This window comes from Zootoca vivipara, chromosome 11, assembly GCF_963506605.1.
Source record: "Zootoca vivipara chromosome 11, rZooViv1.1, whole genome shotgun sequence".
NCBI classification, from domain to species: Eukaryota; Metazoa; Chordata; class Lepidosauria; order Squamata; family Lacertidae; genus Zootoca; species Zootoca vivipara.
This window is the reverse complement of record NC_083286.1, coordinates 44,247,047-44,269,346: the sequence shown is the minus strand read 5'-3', so window position 1 is coordinate 44,269,346 and position 22,300 is coordinate 44,247,047. Positions and strand designations below refer to the sequence as shown.

Sequence of the window (22,300 nt, the reverse complement as noted above, 5' to 3'; positions counted from 1 at the left end):
TTTACCTTACCTGCTCTGGAGGGGCTTTCACAGTAACTGAAATATATCCATATATCCGATTTTCTATGCTTTATTTAGTATTCTTGTCCAGCAAATAAACCCTGTAAAGCTTTGTTGTGCAGCTGGGAGGGGTTCAGAAGAGGGCAAACAAAATGATCAAAGAGATGGAACATCTCCCCGGTGGGGAAACGTTACAGCGCTTGTGGCTTTTCAGGTCAGAAAAAAAAAGTTAAGAGGAGACATGGTGAAACCTACTCTCACCTGTGACATTCATACATGTTGTCTGTCACATTAGTGGGAGGACTACACCATTTTCATTTCCTGAATGCTGACTCGGCATTCATGACAAGAGATGAAGTTGTCTGCTTATAAGCCTCCCCCCCCCATTATGATTCATCTTAGTTCATGAAATGAAATAAAAGCATCAAACGATGTAGCAAAGCTATTATGACTGCGGCACATGTCTAATGGTTTCTTGTAAGGGATGAAGATGTCTCTGCCGGTGATAAGATACTTCCTCTGAATCATTTGGAGAAGGGGCAATAGCACATCATATTTAAGAGGCTGAGGTGAAGCCACAGGCCTCTCAGTCGCTGCCACCAAACCTCACACAACCACCCTGGTTTTTGGCAAACACTACGATTAGTGAGAATTAAATTAGGCTGCATGACATTAAGGAAGTTGGGATTTTTCCAGGGCATCAATTTAGCAACATGTGCTTTTAATCACTATACATTTAGTTCCCAGGGACAGGGCTATTTTTTTTAAGCCAACCTAAAATTTATACAGTCCTTTAAAATATAAACTGGAGGATTCTCCACTCCACGATGCCCAAGCCACTTCTCTGTTTTCAGACAGCCAAATTCTATCCTGGCATTTCAAGCAATATGTTATCGATTTCTCAAATTACTGTAAGTAGCATCAGGGTTTCATAAACAATTCCAGATTTCACACGGTATCCAGTTTTTTTTATTTTATTTTAACAGATTTGTCAACAGAGGTGTATAAAAAGAATGGGGAGCAGGATTGCATCAAAAAGATCCCACAGTCGCAGCAGTGAGCTTCCCAGTGGCAACTGATGAGCTGATGAAGGGTTGAATCTGACAATTTCAGTCATCTCTCACTTTCTGATTTTTGCATTCTTAAGTTCAGTTCTCTACATTTCCGCATCAGTTTGTGATTTGTTTTTGCTTTCTTAAAGTCCTTATGAATATCCAGCAACATTTTTGTATGAATTCCCCCTAATATACATATCTTCATTTGTAAAAACGGTTATTTTCACTAATACAGTTTATGCATTTTAAGGCACACCCCAGCACATGAAGTTTTGTACAAAGGAGAACTGCATTGTATAATTCTGAGAAGTGCAAATTTTGAACAGTGGGTTTGTTTCAGTTTGTGTATTGGTTCAGAAAGTGAAAATTAGGTAAACTTGCCTTGAATTGTGAACGGAATCAAATTTATCCCCCACCCCCCGCATCCCAAGCAGATGCTGGTCAAAGATGAGGTCAAAGAGCCTGACAACGTTTTGCAGCAGGCAACCACAGGGCTGGTTCAAAGTCCCTTTGAATTTATTAAGGTATTTTAACACCACTTTTCAGGGCCCAAGGCTCTTCCAAGGCAGATCAGATTTAAAGCATAACCCCACCACCACCCCAAAAAGAAACACGGGGTGGAATTCACTGTCATGCTAAGGAGATCATTTAATCAGCACAAGCATTTCTGCTTGCCAGATGGAATAACCGCTCCTCTGTGCCCCCCATGTCCTGTTTTTTTGGGGGGAAGTCCTCCCAAGTAGATATGAGGAGGAGGGCATGGGGGTGCAAATCCTGTTGTGTCTCCATCTTCCATCCTGACAAGCAGGAAGCATAGTCCAACCAAGAAAAAACAGGGCAAGTGATGAGTGTGACCTGAGGTCCAGATGGAGATATCTGGAGGGCTGCATTTGTCCCCAGGACTGAGGTTCTCCACCCTTGTTCTCCTTGTTCCTGACCCTTCTGGTTTTCAATTGTCACTTATGGGGCTTGACCCTTGCCTACCTTGGACTTTACTGCCTACCTCTGTCCACATTGGATTGGCAGCAAATTACTTCCACCTGAGTCAGATACTGAGCTCACTCTAGGCTAGCTTGGTCATTTGATCTCTTACCTGGAGCTCATGGGTCCATGATATCATGTTCCCATACCTCTATCTGTAGACGACTGATCAGCTGTAATTGCATACACATGTCTTAGCTCCATGGGATGTCCCAGGCTGCTCACCTTCCTGAAAATTTAACATATGTTTGTAAGCAGAAGCGTATCTATGTGAAGTTTCTGGTTTTACATACTTGATAGGTTTTGTTGTTGTTGTTTTTTAACCATCAGTATAAAAGTAGTTTTTTTGGTTTTTCTTTTTCTTTTCTTTTTTTTAAAAAAGGAACTTATTAATAGAAATCAGCTGTTGGGCTTGCATTCTGTTTTCTCTGCAGAACTGTTTCTGGAACCAAAATGCACTACAGTATAACTCCAGGGACAATTTTTGGAGCAGTTTTAGATTGTAAAGCTCTGAGGAAAGTTAGTTTCTGGCAGAGAGTGAATTTCCTCATAGATGTAACATTTTCTTCCCCATTCTGCCAACTGTTCCTATTTAATATAGCTACAAAGCACTCACTTAATTCTAAAGTCAATACCCCAATCTAGTCACACTTAATGGTAACTAATGCCACAATCCTAGACACGCTAACCAGAGAATAAGGGGTACCAAACTAAAAAGAACTTGCTTTTGAGTAGACATACATACATACATACATACATACATACATACATACATACATACATAGGGTTGCACTGGAAGTCCCAAAAGCAATGTAATATTAGTTGCAACTACCTTGTTCCAGTGGGACTAAGGTCTAAATTAACTGTAGTGTGGAAGAACTGTGAGCAACCAATCCTTCCCTCCTGTGTTGTCTGTCTGTCTTAGGGCATTGTCACTTTTTCACATAAGAACAGCCTGCTAGATCAGGCCAATGGCCCATCTACTCCAGCATCCTGTTCTCACAGTGGCCAATCAGATGCCTGTGGGAAACCAGTGAGCAGAATAATGAGCACAAGAGCACTCATTGTTCCTGTGATTTTCAGCAACTGGCATTCGCAAGCATAACATAGCCATAAGGGCTGCCATAGGTCCAGATTTCCCTAGACATTGCTGGGATTTCAAGGGCAAAATTGACATCTGGGGGGGGGGGAATTTCCAAAAGGTGGCACTTTGTCCTGGATCTTAGTGGTAGTGCAACTCGTACAGCACGTTGGCGACAAATATTCACACCGCTGTTCAGAAATAATTTTACACCATATATCAAATTTGTGAGAAAGAGACCATTACTTACAAAGTGCCATGAAAACTTACAAACTACCTAAAATAAAAGTGAATTTGCAATATCAGATTTTACCAGGTTCTTACAAATTCCTGACTCAGTTTTTCGTTTTTTTTCTTTAAAAAAAAATGCGTTCAAGAAGATTAAAGAAAAAGGTAAGTTCAACATTGTTCCCGGTAGCTGTGAGGTGCTGATGAACCAGCGTATGACGTTAGAAAGAAGACAGGGTGCCAGCGTTTGATCCCTGTTTTGCCCTAGCAGTCCATGCAGTTTAGAGGCTGCTGTTTTGCCCCCGGTGGGGCTGATTTGTTGGGGTTGGCGGATAGCACACTCCCTGAGCAGAGTTTTCTAGGCTTCTTCAGTAGTCTAGTCTCGAGCCATTGATGCGTCTACTAGTGCTAAATATCATTGAAGATACAATTTCTTGGCTTAAGCATAAAAGACTGAATAGCTTAGCAAGTTATTGTAAAAAAAAACTAAAAAAAACTTGGGGGGTTTCATAAAACAAGCTCAACAGTTTGGGGGTGGTGGTTCCTTAAAAAGCTTTCAGGGTATCCTGGTTTTTACTTTTTGAAATATGGCAACCCTAGAAAGCCCTCTCAAACATGAAGCCATTATTGCCTTCTGTGGAAATAAGTTCTATAGTTTAACCATGTCATGCATGAAGAAGGGCTTTCTTTTAACTGTCCAGAATCTTCCAACATTCATCTTTCTTGAATGCCCATGAGTTCTAGTGTTCTGAGAGAGGGAGAACAACTGTTCTTTGGCCCCTTTTTCATGCCATGCGTAATGAAATAAAGTTCTGCCTTGTCACCTCTCACTCACCTTTCCTCTAAACTAAGAGGTCTCCAAGCGTTGTGGCTGTTCTTGATCACCATCCCCTTGAACCGCTCAATCATTTTGATTCCCCTTTCCTGAACCTTTCCCAACTCTACAATATCCTTTTGGAGGTGAGGCAGCCAGATCTATTCCATAAACGGTCATACCATCACCTTAGAGTGCACTGAAGCCTGTTTTTCCTGTTGTGCTTTGAAATGCTTCCACCACCACCATCCCCACATCTTCACATTACCATTGCTGATTTAATTTCAATATGTGTTTACATCAGGGGGAGTTTTGCGGGTGTTAGTGCTTTCGCCTCCATTCACCGCTGATGTGTGCTTGTACTGTTGATCTCATCTGTGCATGCTCAAAGGTCTGAGAGTAAGTTTGTGTGGGATGTAATATTACAGAAAGCCGTCAAATACAACATTTCCTGCCTGTGGACACACAGGCATAAGCGGAGCTTCATGCTCTGCCACCGGGGGCAGAGAGCAGGCACGCTGCCCCCAGGGACATGGTGCGCATTTTGGGGGTGGCGTGCGCCGTGTGCAGGGGTGGGGCGTGCATTTTGGGGGTGGCGTATGCCGTGCGCAGGGGTGGGGCGTGCCACGCACAGGGGCGGGGTGTGTGTTTTGGAGGCGGGGTGGGCAGTCGCAATGGCGCCCCTGGGATCGCGCCGCTCGGGGCGCCCCACCCCCACCACCCCTATCTTCCTACGCCCCTGCACACAGGGGGATGTTACTCCAGCCAGGAGGGCTTCCTGTCACACCTGTCTGGAGCATCCTCCCCATGTGGGTAACCAGGTAGGTGGTGTTGTTGTGATCCTGGGAGACCTTATAAAAGGGCTGGTCACGCAGCCATCTTCCCTTCTCTTGATGCTGCTGTTGATGCTCTTTTGCTGTCTGCTGGCTCTCAGCCAGCAGCACATGGGCTCATTCCCCATATGGAATGAACCTACTCTCTCTTCTCTAACTACAAGCTAAAGCCTGCCTTCAGGATCATACTGTGAACAATGTAAGTAAACTTCTTATTACTTTTAATAGAAGATTGTTGCGTCTTTATTCCCCTTTATTAAAGCCTGACCGTTCTCTATGTGCCTGACTCTGAAGAGGCTTTTGCAATTTGGTTCTGTTCACTGTCATGATGACATTATCACTATAGAACAGCTGAAAAGGCAACTTTGGTCCACACCTTAGCTTGGTGCTACATGCAAATTATATCAAAATGTGCTCAGATTATTATTATTATTATTATTATTATTATTATTATTATTATTATTATTAATCCTTTGTGTCTTTTACACCTGCCGCTGGTTAGTAAATCTTGGAGTTCTAGTAAAAGAATGCAAAGCGTGAAGTCCGTCTACATGTGCTGTGAAGGATAAACAAGCACCAGGAAATACTGAGTTAACTTTCCAATGCTTTTTTAAAAAATTGTGTGTTTACATATAGAAGAAATGTGATGAAGCCAAAAATGGATTATAAGCAATCAATTGTTGGCCAGTTTCAAACGTATAAGATCAAAAAATATGAGTATATGCAAAAACATGCATGATGGATGGTGTGATTGAAAGCAGGGATTAATGCACATTGTCCATTATTTTAATTTAAAGACAATGAGATCATAGGTATTTTTATTATATAAATTGTGGCTCCTTTCTTGCCCATCCCATGAGAAAATGATCTCAACCGAGCAGTTCTGCAGTCAGATTTTTTGCTAACACCCATGTTGACACAGCTAGGAGAATGCTTAAGATGAGACTGACAGGGCAATGCTATACAGTACATGTCTGGTTAGAAGTAAGCCTAAATTCAATAGGAGCACTGGATTTCAGCCTGTCATGTTACAGAACAACAAATATACAATCGTTGCTTATTTGTTGCACTTTATCTCGAACCATTGGCCATGTTCACAAGAGCTGATGGGAGTTGCAGTCCAGCAACATTCGGAGGGCCAAAAGTTCTCCATCCCTCCTCTAAATAGTTCAGTGTCGTGCTTCCAACACCAGGGAATTATCAACAACAAACTGGCTTTTATATGCAGTCCATCTTATTTTTTTTGCATGTGGCTTTGTTGTACAGTTGGGGTAGTTTGCAGGGTGTAAGCTAGCACATGGTGTCCATTTATACTAGCGGAAACCTCTGATAAACAAGATATGAAGATGACACAGAGTTCTTCCATCAGTTGACCACCAGCCTAGTTTAGTATTCATTTATATGCCATGGTATATGGAAGTCGCATTTACCTAGCACGGCTTGGTGGCTATTGATAGAGCAGGTGCTGGGTAAATTTGCTTAGTGATTCTTGGCCCAAGCTAGTGGTTACCATTGGCTCTTTTATAGTGCATCTTGTTGTAGCACATTTGTGCCTGCACAGTAGGAGAACTGCAGACTTGCTGGGAACAGCATTCTGAACATGTATGAAAGGCTTCAGCCTAGTACCCCATCTCATAGCTGCCAAGTTTTCGCTTTTCTCGCGAGGAAGCCTATTCAGCATAAGGGAAAATCCCTGTAAAAAAGGGATAACTTGGCAGCTATGCCCCATCTGCTCAGTCATGGTGGATGCAGAAGACTGGAGGGCATTGTGGGGAGTAGCACAGTGCAGCTTCTGCAAAATAAGGAAGCACAGCTTTATATTTTGTCACATAAATCATCAGTGAGCATGATCCAGCCAACAAAGGCCCATTGTCAGCGCCTCAGATATACACACAGAGAGACACAAACAAACCTAGGTAGCAACATAATGATAACTTTTTTGGTATAAAATGGTAAGACAGTGACACCTAGTGTCTTAGATCTGTATATTTGTTTTCTGTACTTTGCAAGAGGTCAATAAGTGTACCGGTATCTTGCCCGTGGTTAAACCATATCTTGGTAGAAAAGTGATCCTATATTTTTCCATGGGCTTCTCCTGATTGAATTCCTACAACATAAGCCTATTGTTTTGGAGGTTCTATTTACTTTTAAAGTTCTGCTTTGCCTCACCCAGTTCATCCTCAAGGAATGAGGTGGGTTTCTTTGTTGTTGTTTAGTCGTTTAGTCGTGTCTGACTTTTCGTGACCCCATGGACCAACGCACGCCAGGCACTCCTGTCTTCCACTGCCTCCCGCAGTTTGGTCAAACTCATGTTGGTAGCTTTGAGAACACTGTCCAACCATCTCGTCCTCTGTCGTCCCCTTCTCCTTGTGCCCCCCATCTTTCCCAACATCAGGGTCTTTTCCAGGGGGACTTCTCTTCTCATGAGGTGGCCAAAGTATTGGAGCCTCAGCTTCAGGATCTGTCCTTCTAGTGAGCACTCAGGGCTGATTTCCTTCAGGATGGATAGGCTTGATCTTCTTGCACTCTCAAGAGTCTCCCCCAGCACCATAATTCAAAAGCATCAATTCTTTGGCAATCAGCAGTAGAGACAAGGACAGGAAAATCCTCTTCCCCCAAGGTTTCTTGCACTCAGAATCCAAGCCAATGTTCTTTTCAGCTGTGCATTTCCTGAGGGGGAGACCAGCTTTGCAGCCCTCCCCACACAAAATGAGCTAATGATACTAGTTGCTAAGCCAAGGTAATGGGTATATCTACCTACAATGACAAAGTAGCATTTGTTTGTGGAATTGCAGTGGGAGCGGCAAAGGGCACACCCAGTGCCCCCCTTTTCTTTCTTGAAAAAGAGATGCTGGAACACCTCCCTCACTCTCTTAGAATGGCAGAGGTGCCCACCTGAGAGGTGCTGGAACTGAGTTCTGGCTGAAAAAAGCCCTGGGCACGTCACATTCTCTGCATTTATTTGCTGTCTAAGCAAGTCATAAAGGCAGGTTGGGGGAGCCTATATTGGAACTCAACACACACACACCAGAGTTAAATAAATAAATCCCATCCATTTCAATGAATAAGTGCAATTAAAATTGCAGCTTGTCTGACTCAGTGATGCCTGGTCTCTATATAATAATACCACATGGAATTATTTTTCTTTTCCTTTCTTCTTGTTATAGTTTTGGTATATGCTGTACGGGAATACAGCCTGTCAGACATGTTTTATATGCCTGTGAAATACATTTGGACAAGTGCAGGAAAATTGTGGGTTTTCCACATGGGTTTCATATAGCAAAGCCCCTTCTTGAGCAGATAATGAGTTTTCCCTGCCAAAAGGAGATACAATTCTAAATTATTGTCTGGAGGCTGACTTGCTGCTAAATTTGCAATAATTCAGTTTGGGAACGTGACAAACTGAAATGACAAAAAGGAAATGGCCCCCTGCCAGGCATATAAATTGATGGTGTTTCAGGTCACTGGTTTACAATCCATCAGAAATACTTTGGATGATCTCCAACTAAGTCATTCTCAGAGTAGGCCAATTGAAATCAATGGATTTAAGTTACAGTACTTAAATCCATTGATTTTGAAAGATCTGCTCTGAGTATGACTGACAGTGTTCGTGAGTCTTTGCTTACATTTCATTCGTGTGTGTGTGTGTGTGTGTGTTTAACAGCTCAGTCGGTAAGAGCATGAGACTCTTAACCTCAAGGTCATGAGTTCGAGTCCCACATTGGGCAAAAGATTCCTACATCACAGGGGGTTGGACTATGTGATGATTGTGGTCCCTTCCAACTCTACAATTACATTATTATTACATTTATATTTTGCCTTTTCTCCAAAGAGCTCAAGGTAATGCACCCCCCCCTCCATTTTATCTCTGAGATAGGTTAAGCTGAGAGTCATTTGTTCCACTTAGTGGGCTTCATGGCTTAGTGGGAATTTGACCCTAATCTCTCATGTTCTGGTCCAGCACACTAAGCACTACTCCACATTAGATGACATATACTGTTTGTATATAAAATATAGACCAGTGTTTCCAAACTATGGCCTGCAAGCTTTATTCAGGGGGTCCACAACATGGCTATAAATTTGTGATCAAGGATGGGAGATGGCATGCTTGCTGCATTCAATATCCATACAGTGGTACCTCGGTTTTCGAAAAGCTTAGTTCACGAACAACTTGGAACCTGAATTCTGCAAAACTGGAAGTAGGTGTTCCGGTTTTCAAACTTTTTTTCGAAAGCCGAACATGCTCCATTTTGAGTCCCCATGTTTCCTGTTGCGCTGCTAATTTGCATTCCCATGTTTCCTGTTGCGCTGCTAATTTGCATTCCCCCCATTGTAATTCAAGCCTTCCATTTCCAATTGCAGTGCTCTGAGGTGACATTTGCAGCTTATATTTGGTGCTCCCCCCTATTTATTTTGAATTTTTTGTTTTGAATCAACTGCTGATTGATTGATTGTGTGACTGCAGAAATGGATAAAAGTCCCCCATCCAAACAATGACTATCATTAGTGCAGGTAAGAAAAAAAATTAATTTTAATCATCTACAATACTGTTTTATTTATTTTATAGTACAGTACATTGTTTATTGCTTTCATTTTATGGATCAATGGTCTCGTAAGATAGTAAAATTCATGTTAAATTGCTGTTTTAGGGGTTGTTTTAAATAATAATAATAATAATAATAATAATAATAATAATAATAATAATTTATTTATACCCCGCCCATCTGGCTGGGTTTCCCCAGCCACTCTGGGCGGCTTCCAACCGAATATTAAAAACAGTACAGCATCAAACATTAAAAGCTGCCTTCTGAAAGTAGAATAGTTACTTATTGCCTTGACATCTGCTGGGAGGGCGTTCCACAGGGCAGGTGCCACTACCGAGAAGGCCCTCTGCCTGGTTCCCTATAACCTCACTTCTTGCAATGAGGGAACCGCCAGAAGGCCCTCGGTGCTGGATCTCAGTGTCCGGGCTGAATGGTGGGGGTGGAGACGCTCCTTCAGGTATACAGGACCGAGGCCGTTGTCTGGAACGGACTAAGTTTGAGAAGCAAGGTACTACTGTACTGATTTTTAATTGTCTTTTAATTGCTTTTATTTATTATCTTGTATTTTATTGCATTACACTTTGAATTCAAATAGTGATGCAATAATATATCATACTAGCTGGCCCTGCCACGCGTTGCTGTGGCTCATCCCTGTGATTTCCTCCACCCTGTGCTGATCCATGACATATCCCCCTCCCCCTCCCCCCACTCATCCCTGTGACTGGTCTCTGTGTCCTGACCTATCCCGTCCCCTCCTCCCCCCAACCCCCACCCAGACGAGTCAGTATCTCCATTCGGCCTAGTCTGTAAAGGCTTCGGCCTAGTATGTAAACGGGAGCCAAGGTGCTGTTGAGAGGGAAGGTTTTATAGGTGCAGTACCAGTGTAGCCACCACTAGAGGGTGCTGGTTTGTAACCTGGTTCTTTTACCAGCATGCACTTTTGGCTTAGTGGTGCGTTCTGGAACAGGGTTTTTTTTGGGGGGGGGGTTTACCTGGCGGAGGTGTGACATCTGTCTTAGCAAACTTTCCTATAGCCTTCGGACATTCGCATGTGATGTGTCGAAATTTCACCTCAATCGGTCAAGCGGTTTTGGTGAAAAGTGGAAACATACCCACATGTCCTTTTTACATATATATAGATGTAACCTGAATAGCTAACTTTGGAAATGATCGTAGCATCCAAAATCCTCAAGGAATGCAATAGGATTGGATCCTCTGGAGCAGAAAACTCAGTTTACTTCAGCCCCTTGGCAGGCTATTTTGAGTCACTCCATAGGCATGATCTAATAATTACTTTGTGAACTCAGTGATTGACCTTCCATTGGAGAGATGGGTGCTTTGTCTGGATTCTACTCCTGCAGGAAATTGTGCGCCTTCACTGTCCTGTCTGCTGCTACTTCTAGCCACAAGCTGGTCTCACCTCATCTACATCCACCTGGAAGCATTTTCCTAGCACCTGCCTCTAGCCAATGGTAATGCCACAGCAACCGCTGGTGCAGGTATGGAGTGGGGTTGCACATTTTTCCTTTGTATATCTTTAATTTTTTATGATTTACGTGGAAATGGTTTACTTTGTTGCCATACTCTTTTTGATGCGTTTTGTGTGCTTATGGCTAATTTTGTTACAGTTTGCAGCCATGTAAATCAATGGTGGTGGTTGTTTTATTATTTACTAAATTTGTATACCGCCATTCCCCGGAAGACCACAGGGTGATCCACAACAGAAAAATACAAAACAGGGACACAAAATGCATTAATAAAAACAAGAGTAATCCAATGGGGGAAAAACCCTTCTCTTCCCACAAACACATCTAAATAATGTATCATTTATTAAATTTGATCAAATCTTTTATCACATGCTGCAAGCCACCTTGAGTGTGGTCATAGAAATGGAAAAGGCGGCATACAAATACAGTGGAACCTCGGTTTATGAACACCTCGGTTTATGAATTTTCGGTTTATGAACACCGCAGACCCGTCTGGAACGGATTAATTCATTTTCCATTACTTTCAATGGGAAAGTTCGCTTCAGTTTATAAACGCTTCAGTTTATGAACAGACTTCCAGAACCAATTACACCCATGCTTCAGTTTATGAACGCTTCAGTTTAAGTACTCCGCGGACCCATCTGGAACGGATTAATCCACTTTCCATTACTTTCAATGGGAAAGTTCGCTTCAGTTTATGAACACTTCAGTTTATGAACACTGCGGACCCATCTGGAACGGATTAATTCATTTTCCATTACTTTCAATGGGAAAGTTCGCTTCAGTTTATGAACGCTTCAGTTTATGAACAGACTTCCGGAACCAATTGTGTTCATAAACCGAGGTACCACTGTAGTACAGGTGAAACCCGGAAAATTAGAGTATCGTCGAAAAGTGCATTTATTTCAGTAACGCAACTTAAAAGGTGAAACCAGTATATGAGATAGATGCATGACATGCAAAGCAAGATATGTCAAGCCTTTATTTGTTGTAATTGTAATTATTTGTTGTTAGGCAGGTCAATTATAAATGGAATGTAATTACATAATGAAATGTAATAGCGATGTTTATTTTTGTATTATTGTAACTATTTGTTTTATTACTGTGTAATTTCCAAAAGAAAGCATTTCTAAAAGTTTTTTTTTTTTTAAAAAAAGTTGCATTACTGAAATAAATGTACTTTCCGATGATATTCTAATTTCACCTGTATAACGCTGATGGAATTGTATGGCGCCGCTGAGGCTCCAATCCCACACGGGTCCGTATAAGGACAACGAGCATGCGCAGTTGCCGGACGCCGCCCCTGTCTCCGGCAAAGCCTCGGGTGAGCCCGCAGGTTGCCCTTCTTTCCACGAAGCCTTCGACGCGAGCGGGTCATGTGAGGGGCGCTCAGCCAACCGCGGCTCGGAAGCGCTCGGAAGCGGCCCTCCCCGCTTCTTTTCCCGTTTCCGTTTCACGCGAGCAAGATGGCGGCGTCCAGGGGGCTGCGGTTGCTGCGCGACAGCTGGCCGCGGCGGTGGCTCCACGCGGGGCCCTCGGCGGCGTCGCAGGTGCCGAATCTCCTCCCTGCCGCCGCCGCCCCGTCCCTTTACCCTCCAGTGGTGGCGTCCCTGACGGCGAAGAGCGCGGCGGCCAAGCAGCGTCGCCGGGAGCGCTTCTACCAGGAGATCCATGACGCGCCCTCGGTGGAGGAGAAGCTGCGGATCTACGGGAAGCGGCAGCGGCGCAAGTACGTGGTCTACCCGCAGACGTGGGCCGTGAACGCGGACCGCTGGTACCAGGACTACACCAAGACAGTCTTCGTGCCGGGGCTGCCCGGCCCCGTGGCGGTTGCGGCAGGAGGAGGAGCAGCAGAAGAAGAAGGGGAAGGAGGTGGCTGGGACCTGGCCGAGCTGCGCTCCGCGGTGTGCGACGCGCTGCTCCAGGAGTACTTCTACCAGCGCAAGCGGAGCCCCTTTCTCTTCAGCGCCATCGACCAGGGGCCGTCCCCTTTCCTGACGCAGCTGGCGCTCAGCCTGACGGCCCGACTGACCAACGCCAACCCGGTGCTTGGCTCCTCCTCGGCCCTGGGTGCGTGTGTGTAAAAGCGCGATGCAGTTGGCAGTGGATGCCGGTACACGTTTGTGTGTGTGTGTGTGTGTGTGTGTGTGTGTGTGTGTGTGAGAGAGAGAGAGAGAGAGAGAGGGGGGGGTGGTGGTGGTGGGAGGTATTCGAGTAGTCTGAGCTGTTGGCTTCCAGGAAAATAATAATAATAATAATAATAATAATAATAATAATAATAATAATAATAATAATAATAATAATAATAATAATAATATGGAAGGGGGGGTTCTGTCAATTTCTTTATATACCAGTACCGGTAACTTTATATATTTTTAGGTGTCAGGCAAAAACCTTTCCTCTAGATTTTAGAACCAGGCCTTTTGCCTTTAATCATTTTTGTCCTTTTAGAAGTGGGTGGGATGTATTCAATGCATTTCTTTTCTTTATTTTGGCAAATAATCATAAATAAATAAGAATAAAAATGTGCACCCCCACCACCGAAACCATTCCTTTGTAGTTATCTAACCTTCCAAAATGTCAACACCTCTTGCGATGGGTTGACCCCTTTCTGTTTTAACAGCACAAATTCTACAAACACCTTCCATATCTCTTCAAAATAATTTCTCCTGCATATTCCCTGTCTTACTTTAATGGCACATGTTAATTTATCATTAATAGCCTTATGCCTATCATTAATCGCTATATCCCGTCAATGTATTTCTTTCATGCATCCGTGCGGGGTTTTATCATTTGTTTAGTTGTATGTTGCATTGGGTAAGATAAAGAGACTAACAGATGTAATAATAATTATCTAGTCATGATCCCTGGCAATGTGTGGACTAAGGAGGAATGTGTGTTGAGGGGGGAGGTGTTACACTTTTAATCAGTTACACACATGCATAGCAATAATTTGTGAAGGGTAAAGGTAAAGGGACCCCCGACTATTAGGTCCAGTCGTGACCGACTCTGGGGTTGCGGCGCTCATCTCGCGTTATTGGCCGAGGGAGCCGGCGTACAGCTTCCAGGTCATGTGGCCAGCATGACAAAGCTGCTTCTGGTGAACCAGAGCAGCACACGGAAATGCCGTTTACCTTCCCGCTGTAGCGGTACCTATTTATCTACTTGCACTTTGACGTGCTTTCGAACTGCTTCATTGTGAAACATAGAGATGCATAAAATCCCCTTCTTGTACAGATCAGAGATAGACTCCATACATAATTCCAAGTAGCTTCTGTTTCATTGGCGACATTTATCTAGCATTGTCTAGTATAGGTGCTTCTAGTGTTCAAAGTACTTCTCCTACAGCTTTCCATCAGTTGTAGTTGTTCCTCATTTACCTGATTTACTGTGATTTTTCACATATTAAGGTTCAGAAGTGTGCACAGATATTCAGCATGTACGTGTGCACAAAAAATGCTATGTGGTCATGCATACATCCTTGACTACAGGCATGTTTAATATCTCTCTGGTGGGCTCTTGACTGCAGGAGGCATTAAAGACACACTTGTTATTTCAGATCTCAAACCAGAAGTAAATTTCTATTGGCTGCGTGGTGAGACAGTGGTTCCTTGTGGACATCGAAAGGGTAGAATTGACCCACTGAGATTTCAGATTGATGATAAACCTCACTGTCAGATTCGTATACAAAAACAGCTTTCAGAGGTATGAAGTCCAATTTCATAAAGATTAATGGATTTGCTATTTCTGGTTACTTCAGGGGTGAGTATTGACCCCTAAATCGATCTTTTCTACTATTATATTATATACTATTATATACCACATTTTGAAGTCTACAGTTTAATTAAATTGAATATGTGTCGGGTAAAATAGCCCTTGTTATGAGGAAATTAGACTATAGCACAGTTTCCCCGAAATGCTTGATAACTAAGGCACATTATTTTTCTGAATTTAAACTGGAAAGTGTATAGCAGTAATAACTACTTATCCTCAGAAAACCTCTCACCCCCCCTATGTTTTTGCATAACTTATTGATTTGGGTGTGTCATCTGAATGAAAGGAGATGGATGGCTCATGCAAAGATACATTGTGCACACACACACACACACACAGATACCTCAAGGGCTGGTACTTCTGCAACATCCAATATTCTACAAGTGGACTCCCCCTTTCTCTCATGCCTCCCAAATCTGCTGTAGAGGCTCCCCAACCCTCCAGAAAATATTGTATGGGTACTCAGAGGACTGCAAGGGAGAGGGGGAATCCAGAATGAATGAGATGTTGATATACTTTGGATAACCTCCCCCTTTTTATTTTCAAGTCATATTGATTGACTAGGTGGCTAAACCTGTAGTAAAGTGAGTTGAGTGGTATGAAGCAGTACAGTGTTCAAAACTCATTGTTCTAGGTGCATTTTGTGATAGGGAATGTCATTAGCACAAGCAGCTTCTGAACTCTGGGCACAGTGCAGCAGATAAGATTTCAGATTAAAACTGCACAGTGGAAGGAAAGGAGGACCTTTTCTGCCTTCCAACTTTCAGCTACTCTGAAGACTGGAGAAGAGACCTTCTTAGGAATATTAGGGAGGTGGGCAGGGGAAGGACTAGACCATGTGAAAAATGAGCATAATATTTTAGCTGCAATTCATTCATTTTGAGCTTTGTATTCTTGTTATTAAAAAGTGCACCAAGACATTTTGTTGTTGCACCCATAACCAAGGCTTAACGTTCCGTTTAGCTCCTAGCTTTCATATCTCAGTTTCTAACACTGAAGCAGTAGCAGCACCTCAGTCAGGGAGAACAAGGGAATTAATAAGTAGGGGAAAGTGTGGGTGTAGGTCTATGCTTTGGTTTGTCTCCCCTAAACAAGCTGTGAGCAGTAGGCCAAGAACAAACCTTGGCTACAGCTCATGGTTGGTTTGGAGCAAGGCAAACCATGAGCCTGGTTTGGACACAGTAGTAAGCCAATGTCATAGCATTGTGAAATCATTTGGGAGAATTACATCTCCCCTTAGACAATCATGCTAGTGGTAAATTACAAATTGCATTGTGATTTAGGTCAAATATTTAAGTGGTCAATAGTGAGAGCACCCTCTTATCACCATCATTAATAATAATTAATTATGTTATAATTGTTTTTTTTAAAAAATAAGGGTTTAATGTATGTTTTAAATTTTGTATGTTTTTATTTTTTGAAACAGAAGTGGTGTAAAGCAGGGCATTTTAAAAATAAAAAATAAAAAAATAAATGCATAATACTGTGTTATTATATATCAGTTTACTGAACCAATTTTCTTTTTCTTCCCCTAAGTTCGTGCCCCTGGACTATGTGGCTCCTGGAGATATTCCTGTTATTAATGTCTTGCCTGACAAGCTTCCATTGTTCAAACGACAGTATGATAATAAAATATTTATAGGTAAGACTGCCACATCAGAACGCTAATCTATAAAGTCGCTACTCAATGTATTTGTAGACGGATACTTCTGATGCATAATACTTCAATTTTAAAATGTCTTGATGCTATAATTCAATATGAACAAAATATAATTCATGCTATTCTTTTCAGTGCTTTCATGTTTATTTTTTTAAACAAAATAAATCACTTTGCAAGAGGACTTCAGCAGCTCATTAGCAATTCATTATATTAGGCATTTGCAGATAACCTTTCAAGTTGCTTTCCATATGTTGTATAAAACCTTATGGTCAATCTCTCAAGTGGGCCATTGTTATCCTGACATTATATGTTGGGGTTCACTGGCTGAAATAACAGTGGCTTTCTTAATACACATAGCAATGTTGAAGTTGAGTTGGCATTTAAACTACGAATTTCGCAGCATGCAGTTCATTTTGCTACTATGATAAAATACTTTTCTTGATAAGTTTTATACTTTGTTTGATTAGAATGCCTAATCTTGGGGGTTTTTTGGAACAAATTATAGCTGTGACTCTTTTATATTGACATAGCGTGCTAAGCCAGTGCACTCCTGATTTCAAAATGGCCTATGCACTTTAAAATTACTCCTTTCTTGAAGTAGATGTTAGATATTTCTAAAGGTTCACAATCTTTATCTAAAAGGCTTGTTAGTTGACATCTGTCTGTCTTGGGGAGACAATGGAGGAATGCACCTTTGGGAGTGAAGTCAGACTGTTGGAAGGTTACAGCACCTGCTGTGGCTGTAGAGCCTGATACAGGAGAGACCTGTTTTATTGCAGCTGGGGCAGATGAAGGCATCTGGCTGTGCTGTTGCAGATGCACCATGGAGTTTTGTCTTTCTGCGCTCCTTCCAGCGGTCATTCGTCCTCTGGTCTCGGCTATGGATGCATGACCTGACCGTCTACACATACTGTGTTCGTCTGCAAGGGATATAAAACAGCTGCATTTTGTATGGCGTTGTGTTCATATTTAAATTATTTTTTAAAAAAACATACCTGTCGGCATCACTATATTGTTAAGAAATTTGAAGATAAAACAGCTAAGAAATCTGTTATTGGATGAATTGGTACTTTTATCTAAGCATTCTACGTGCTAAAATCTAAAACAATTCTTTCTCTTGCGGGATTTAGGATCAAATGTTGCAGATCCATGTGCCTATGGGCATACACAGTTTCATTTAATTCCTGACAGGCTGAAAAGGGACAGGCTTATAAAAATGAATCTCTTCGATCAGGTTGAAGTCCCTTGCCGTGCTAATGCAATTGCAAGTCTTTTTGCTTGGACTGGAGCACAAGCAATGTACCAAGGTAGGTCAATAGTTAAAGATGATAGCCAGTGTTGCAAGATAAGGTAAATAGCAAGCTCACAAATATAACTTTTAGAAGATGATACAGCCATGTGATTTATCTTAGCCCTATTAATGCGTTCTAAAGAATATGTGAATGTTGAGTGAGTATGTGAGCATTAGGCATGCCCACTTCACACTTGGCCTTTCCATGTTGAACTGGAAGATCTGAAAGAGGCTTGTAAATACTTCTGATGAATATGGTAGCAAGTCTCATTGTGATTAGGACCTGTAATCATACATGGTTAATGCTTGCTTGGGATATTGTATATGTGCTTAGCTGAACATGCTTGCAAACTGCCTTCAGGCCTTTCCACTCAATACAGAAAGGCTTGGGTGGAACAGATATATACCCAGTGTGTGGGGGAAAGTGAGGTGGGACTAGTATCTGCACTTTAAATCAATTAAAAAGTTGGCATGGTCTTGCAGATTGAGGAGGTGAAGAGTGTGAGCAGCTATGTCCCCTTGTAGAATGGGGAATATCTTGTATAGCGCTGGTGGTGCTGTGGTCTAAACCAGTGAGTCTCTTAGGCTTGCCGATCAGAAGGTGACGGGAGGAGCTCCCATTGCTCTGTCCCAGCTCCTGCTAACCTACCAGTTTGAAAGCATGCCAGTGCAAGTAGATAAATAGGTAGCACTGTGATGCGAAGGTAAACGGCATATCTGTGCATTCTGGCTTCCGTCATAGTGTTCTGTTGCACCAGAAGCAGTTTGGTCATGCTGGCCACACGACCCAGAAAGCTGCCTGTGGACAAACGCCAGCTCCCTTTGCCTGAAAGAGAGATAAGTGCTGCACCCCATAGTCACCTTTGACTGGACTTAACTGTCCAGGGGTCCTTTACCTTTTCCTTACCTGTATAGCTCTCAGTTTGTGCTTTTGCCACTTTAGAAACCATGTCACACAAGTCTCTGGCTGACTCTTGCCAGACATAAGGTGTTTTATTCACGCTATTTCCCCTCTGGGCGGCTCTTCCTCTTTGTTGTAAGTTGCATGACCAACTGTAAAGTTGGAGCTCTAAACCAGCCTTCCTCAACCTGGTGCCCTCCAGATGTTTTGCACTGCAGTTCTCATCAGCCCCAGCCAGCAAAGACCAGTAGATGGCAGAAGCTGTTCAGGCACCAGGATGGGAAAAGCTAGTAAGCTATTAAAATATGCAACCTTTTACAATGGATCTGCAATGACTTTGCTTTTAAAGGCTTGCTTTTGTTGTTGTTGTTGATAGGAAAATGCTTTTGTTTAGCTGCTGCTTTTTTCCTCCCCTCTCCCTCAGGATTCTGGAGTGAAGCAGATGTGACCCGGCCTTTTGTATCGCAGGCTGTGATTACCGACGGAAGATACTTCAGCTTCTTTTGTTACCAGTTGAATACCTTGGCTCTATCTGCTGATGCTGATAAAAATAACCCAAGAAAGAATATTTGCTGGGGAACTGAAAGTAGGCCCCTGTACGAAGCAATCGAAGAAAACAATGTGAAAGGATTTAATGATGAAATTCTAGTTCAACTGGTTAAATTTCTCTTAAACAGACCAAAGGAGGTATAACATGAAATTCAGGTACATCTGAATCCTCTCAAGATACTCCAATGCCTAAAGTGAAATTTTGTCTGGACTGTCAAAAGTGCAATCAATCTAAGCACTATTCCTATGTTTGGCTCTTTGGATCAATGAGAGCTGTACAAGAGCACTTCTGGTGCTCTTAAGTGCTTTGGCTGATTTATTTGTATGGCAATAAACACATTTACATAGCTATTTAAATGAAATAGCTAGACCGACATCTTCTCTGTGTGTTGTCTTGTGTTAAAATGTGGTTCTCTCCTCAAAGGAGGACGCAGATTAAATCCACAACTTTTAGAAACTAGCAAGAGATTTATCTGCAATCCAGATACTGTATTGCAGTGTATCTTCTCTAGTTAAATAGCATTTTCAGAGAGTGCCATGGATCTCACCCTCTAGTTGTTGTTCTCTTTCCTCTCCTGAGCCATGCCCCTGCTCCCAGACAGAGCGATCACACACATGCATACAAACATACATATTTTCTTTGCTTTTTCATGGTCAAGTCCTGCTTTTCCATGTTCCAAGTTATGCAATCTGCAGTCAGAGGTTACATTTTCCTAAGAATTTGTGTGATAAAACTATAGAATAAATATAAAAACAGACAATTGATCAAAGCTGAGCAGTGCTACAGAGCTTTAATTGGTGTTTAAAAGGCAAAACCGTATACAAGTGTGTTAAAATAAAGGCAGTATGTTGCAGGTTGACCCACACCCCCGATGAGTAATACAGGCATATACACAAATCTCTCATACGTTCTTGAATACAACATCTGATAAAGCAAGGACAATGTGTGTGAGTGAGTGAATTTCCTTGTTAGGGTGAGTCTTTTAAAAGAGGCCCCATGGAACATGTGTACTCTGTATCCATGGGGCCCCTTTTAAAGGACTCACCCTGTACTTGCATTAAGATATGAATTGTCTAAAATGTTCCGTGTGTGCTTGTTCGCCTGGCTCCCAAGTTTCTGCACAGTAGTTCCCCCACACCAGACTTGGTCTGTTGTTCAGTGGCTGGGAAGCAGTGTTGAGGTGTTGCCAGTGTGGCATTTGCTTTCAGGTAAGGGACGCAGGTGGCGCTGGGGATTAAACCACAGAGCCTAGGGCTTGCTGATCAGAAGGTCGGTGGTTCAGATCCCCGTGATGATGTGAGCTCCCGTTGCTCGGTCCTTGCTCCTGCCAACCTAATAATAATAATAATTTATTATTTATACCCTACCCATCTGGCTGGGTTTCCCCAGCCACTCTGGGCGGCTTCCAACAAAAATAAAACACAATAATCTATTAAACATTAAAAGCCTCCCTGAACAGGGCTGCCTTCAGATGTCTTCTAAAAGTCTGGTAGAACCTAGCAGTTCGAAAGCACATCCCACAAGTAGATAAATAGGTACCGCTACAGCGGGAAGGTAAACGACGTTTCCGTGTGCTGCTCTGGTTCGCCAGAAGCAGCTTAGTCATGCTGGCCACATGACCTGGAAGCTGTACGCCGGCTCCCTCGGCCAGTAAAGCAAGATGAGCGCTGCAACCCCAGAGTCACTCACGACTGGGGTCCCTTTACCATTAAGGATGACTTACACTCATTTGAGCTATGATACGTTTACGCCGGGTGTAGTGGGAAAACTGGACATAATCATGGTAAAAGCTTCTAGACGGCAGGGAATCTTGAAAACTTTCCCTTTAGTGGGGGCTCACATAGTTGAATATTTCTTTCTAATGTCCTACATTTAGCAAAATAGGTTTTGGAAAGAAGGGTAAAAACGTAGCCACGCTAGTTTTCTATGTTGTGTGGTTTTTTTTGTTATGGGAGGCTCCTACCTACAATTTAAAGCAGTACAGTCATACCTCGGTTTAAGTACGCTTCGGTTTGAGTACTTTCAGTTTAAGTACTCCGCGGACCCGTCTGGAACGGATTAATCCACTTTCCATTACTTTCAATGGGAAAATTCGCTTCAGGTTAAGTATGCTTCAGGTTAAGTACAGACTTCGGGAACCAATTGTGTACTTAAACCGAGGTACCACTGTATGTCTCAAGCATGTGCATTATTTTCACTGGTACACAGATTGTTCTGCCATAATTATTGACTTCTACTCTGTTTAATTTGTCTTGGGCAAAATTCATGTAATGTAAGGCATGCTTTCAAATTCACCAGAATGGACTACCAGAATGAAGGTGACACTACAATTCTTTGATTCCTTGTGTTCCATGAACACACTTGCAGATTAGGTATCTGTGACGGGGGAAAGTAAAAAAATTCCACCATTGTAGTAAAAGCCCCTTTCATTAACTTCAGGTGCTCTTTGGGTTCTGGCCACAAACAGCATATTAAAACTTAATTTGATATCTAACATGATTTTGGTAGGTAGAAGATTAAATGAACGGAAAGGTTAACCAGCAGATGGCACTGTTTACTATTTTGTATGAAATACAACATCAGTGTGTCTGCCTGGTGTTAAAATGGCTTGCTTTTAAAAACTGCAAGATTACCATTCTGTTGCTTTCCGTGGAAAAATGACTTCAGGTTGAAAGCTCCCATGATAAATACTTTGTTTGGAAAATGGCGTTTAGAGAGGATTTCTGTTTATGCATATTTAACTTTTATCTAATTAACTTGCAGTCTCTTCAGTATTTTCATTATGAAAATAGAATGGGTATTTCAGTTAATGCTTTTGTAGATAGACTTATTATCATCTTCCATTATTGCTCCCACAGAAGAACACACATACTGCACACTGAAGCTCTGATGAAAATGCACAAGTTTTTTTTAAGTTGCCCAGTGTATTTTTTTACAGAGTGAAAAGTCCTTCAGTTTGCTGCCCTCCTTAATTTGCCGCTTTTCATAGTGAGACCCAAAGCATGCTATAGTTCAGATGCCAACCCAGTTTGATAAATGCAGCGGTGCTATGATTCTCCTTGCAATGGTAAAGAGATGCTTAATGGCTGGTTGCGGTGCTC

The 22,300-nt window shown here is 42.4% G+C and overlaps 1 protein-coding gene across 1 annotated transcript; it reads left to right on the top strand.

The window, feature by feature from the left end:
• Positions 1-12,397: 12,397 nt before the first annotated feature.
• Positions 12,398-19,574, top strand: MRPS30 (mitochondrial ribosomal protein S30). Its single transcript, XM_035100930.2, has 5 exons — positions 12,398-13,093; positions 14,583-14,728; positions 16,334-16,439; positions 17,588-17,764; positions 19,074-19,574. Exons 1-5 carry the CDS (start codon positions 12,490-12,492, stop codon positions 19,340-19,342), a joined length of 1,302 nt encoding a protein of 433 aa, XP_034956821.2. The 5' UTR covers positions 12,398-12,489; the 3' UTR covers positions 19,343-19,574.
• The last annotated feature ends 2,726 nt before the right edge of the window (positions 19,575-22,300 follow it).

Excerpts from the sequence above, each read along its gene's own strand:
- MRPS30 (XM_035100930.2), top strand. The coding sequence starts at position 12,490 with ATGGCGGCGTCCAGGGGGCTGCGGTTGCTGCGCGACAGCTGGCCGCGG. Across the intron at positions 13,094-14,582 it reads TGGCTCCTCCTCGGCCCTGG|ATCTCAAACCAGAAGTAAAT; the intron begins GTGCGTGTGTGT and ends TTGTTATTTCAG. Across the intron at positions 17,765-19,073 it reads AGCACAAGCAATGTACCAAG|GATTCTGGAGTGAAGCAGAT; the intron begins GTAGGTCAATAG and ends CCTCTCCCTCAG.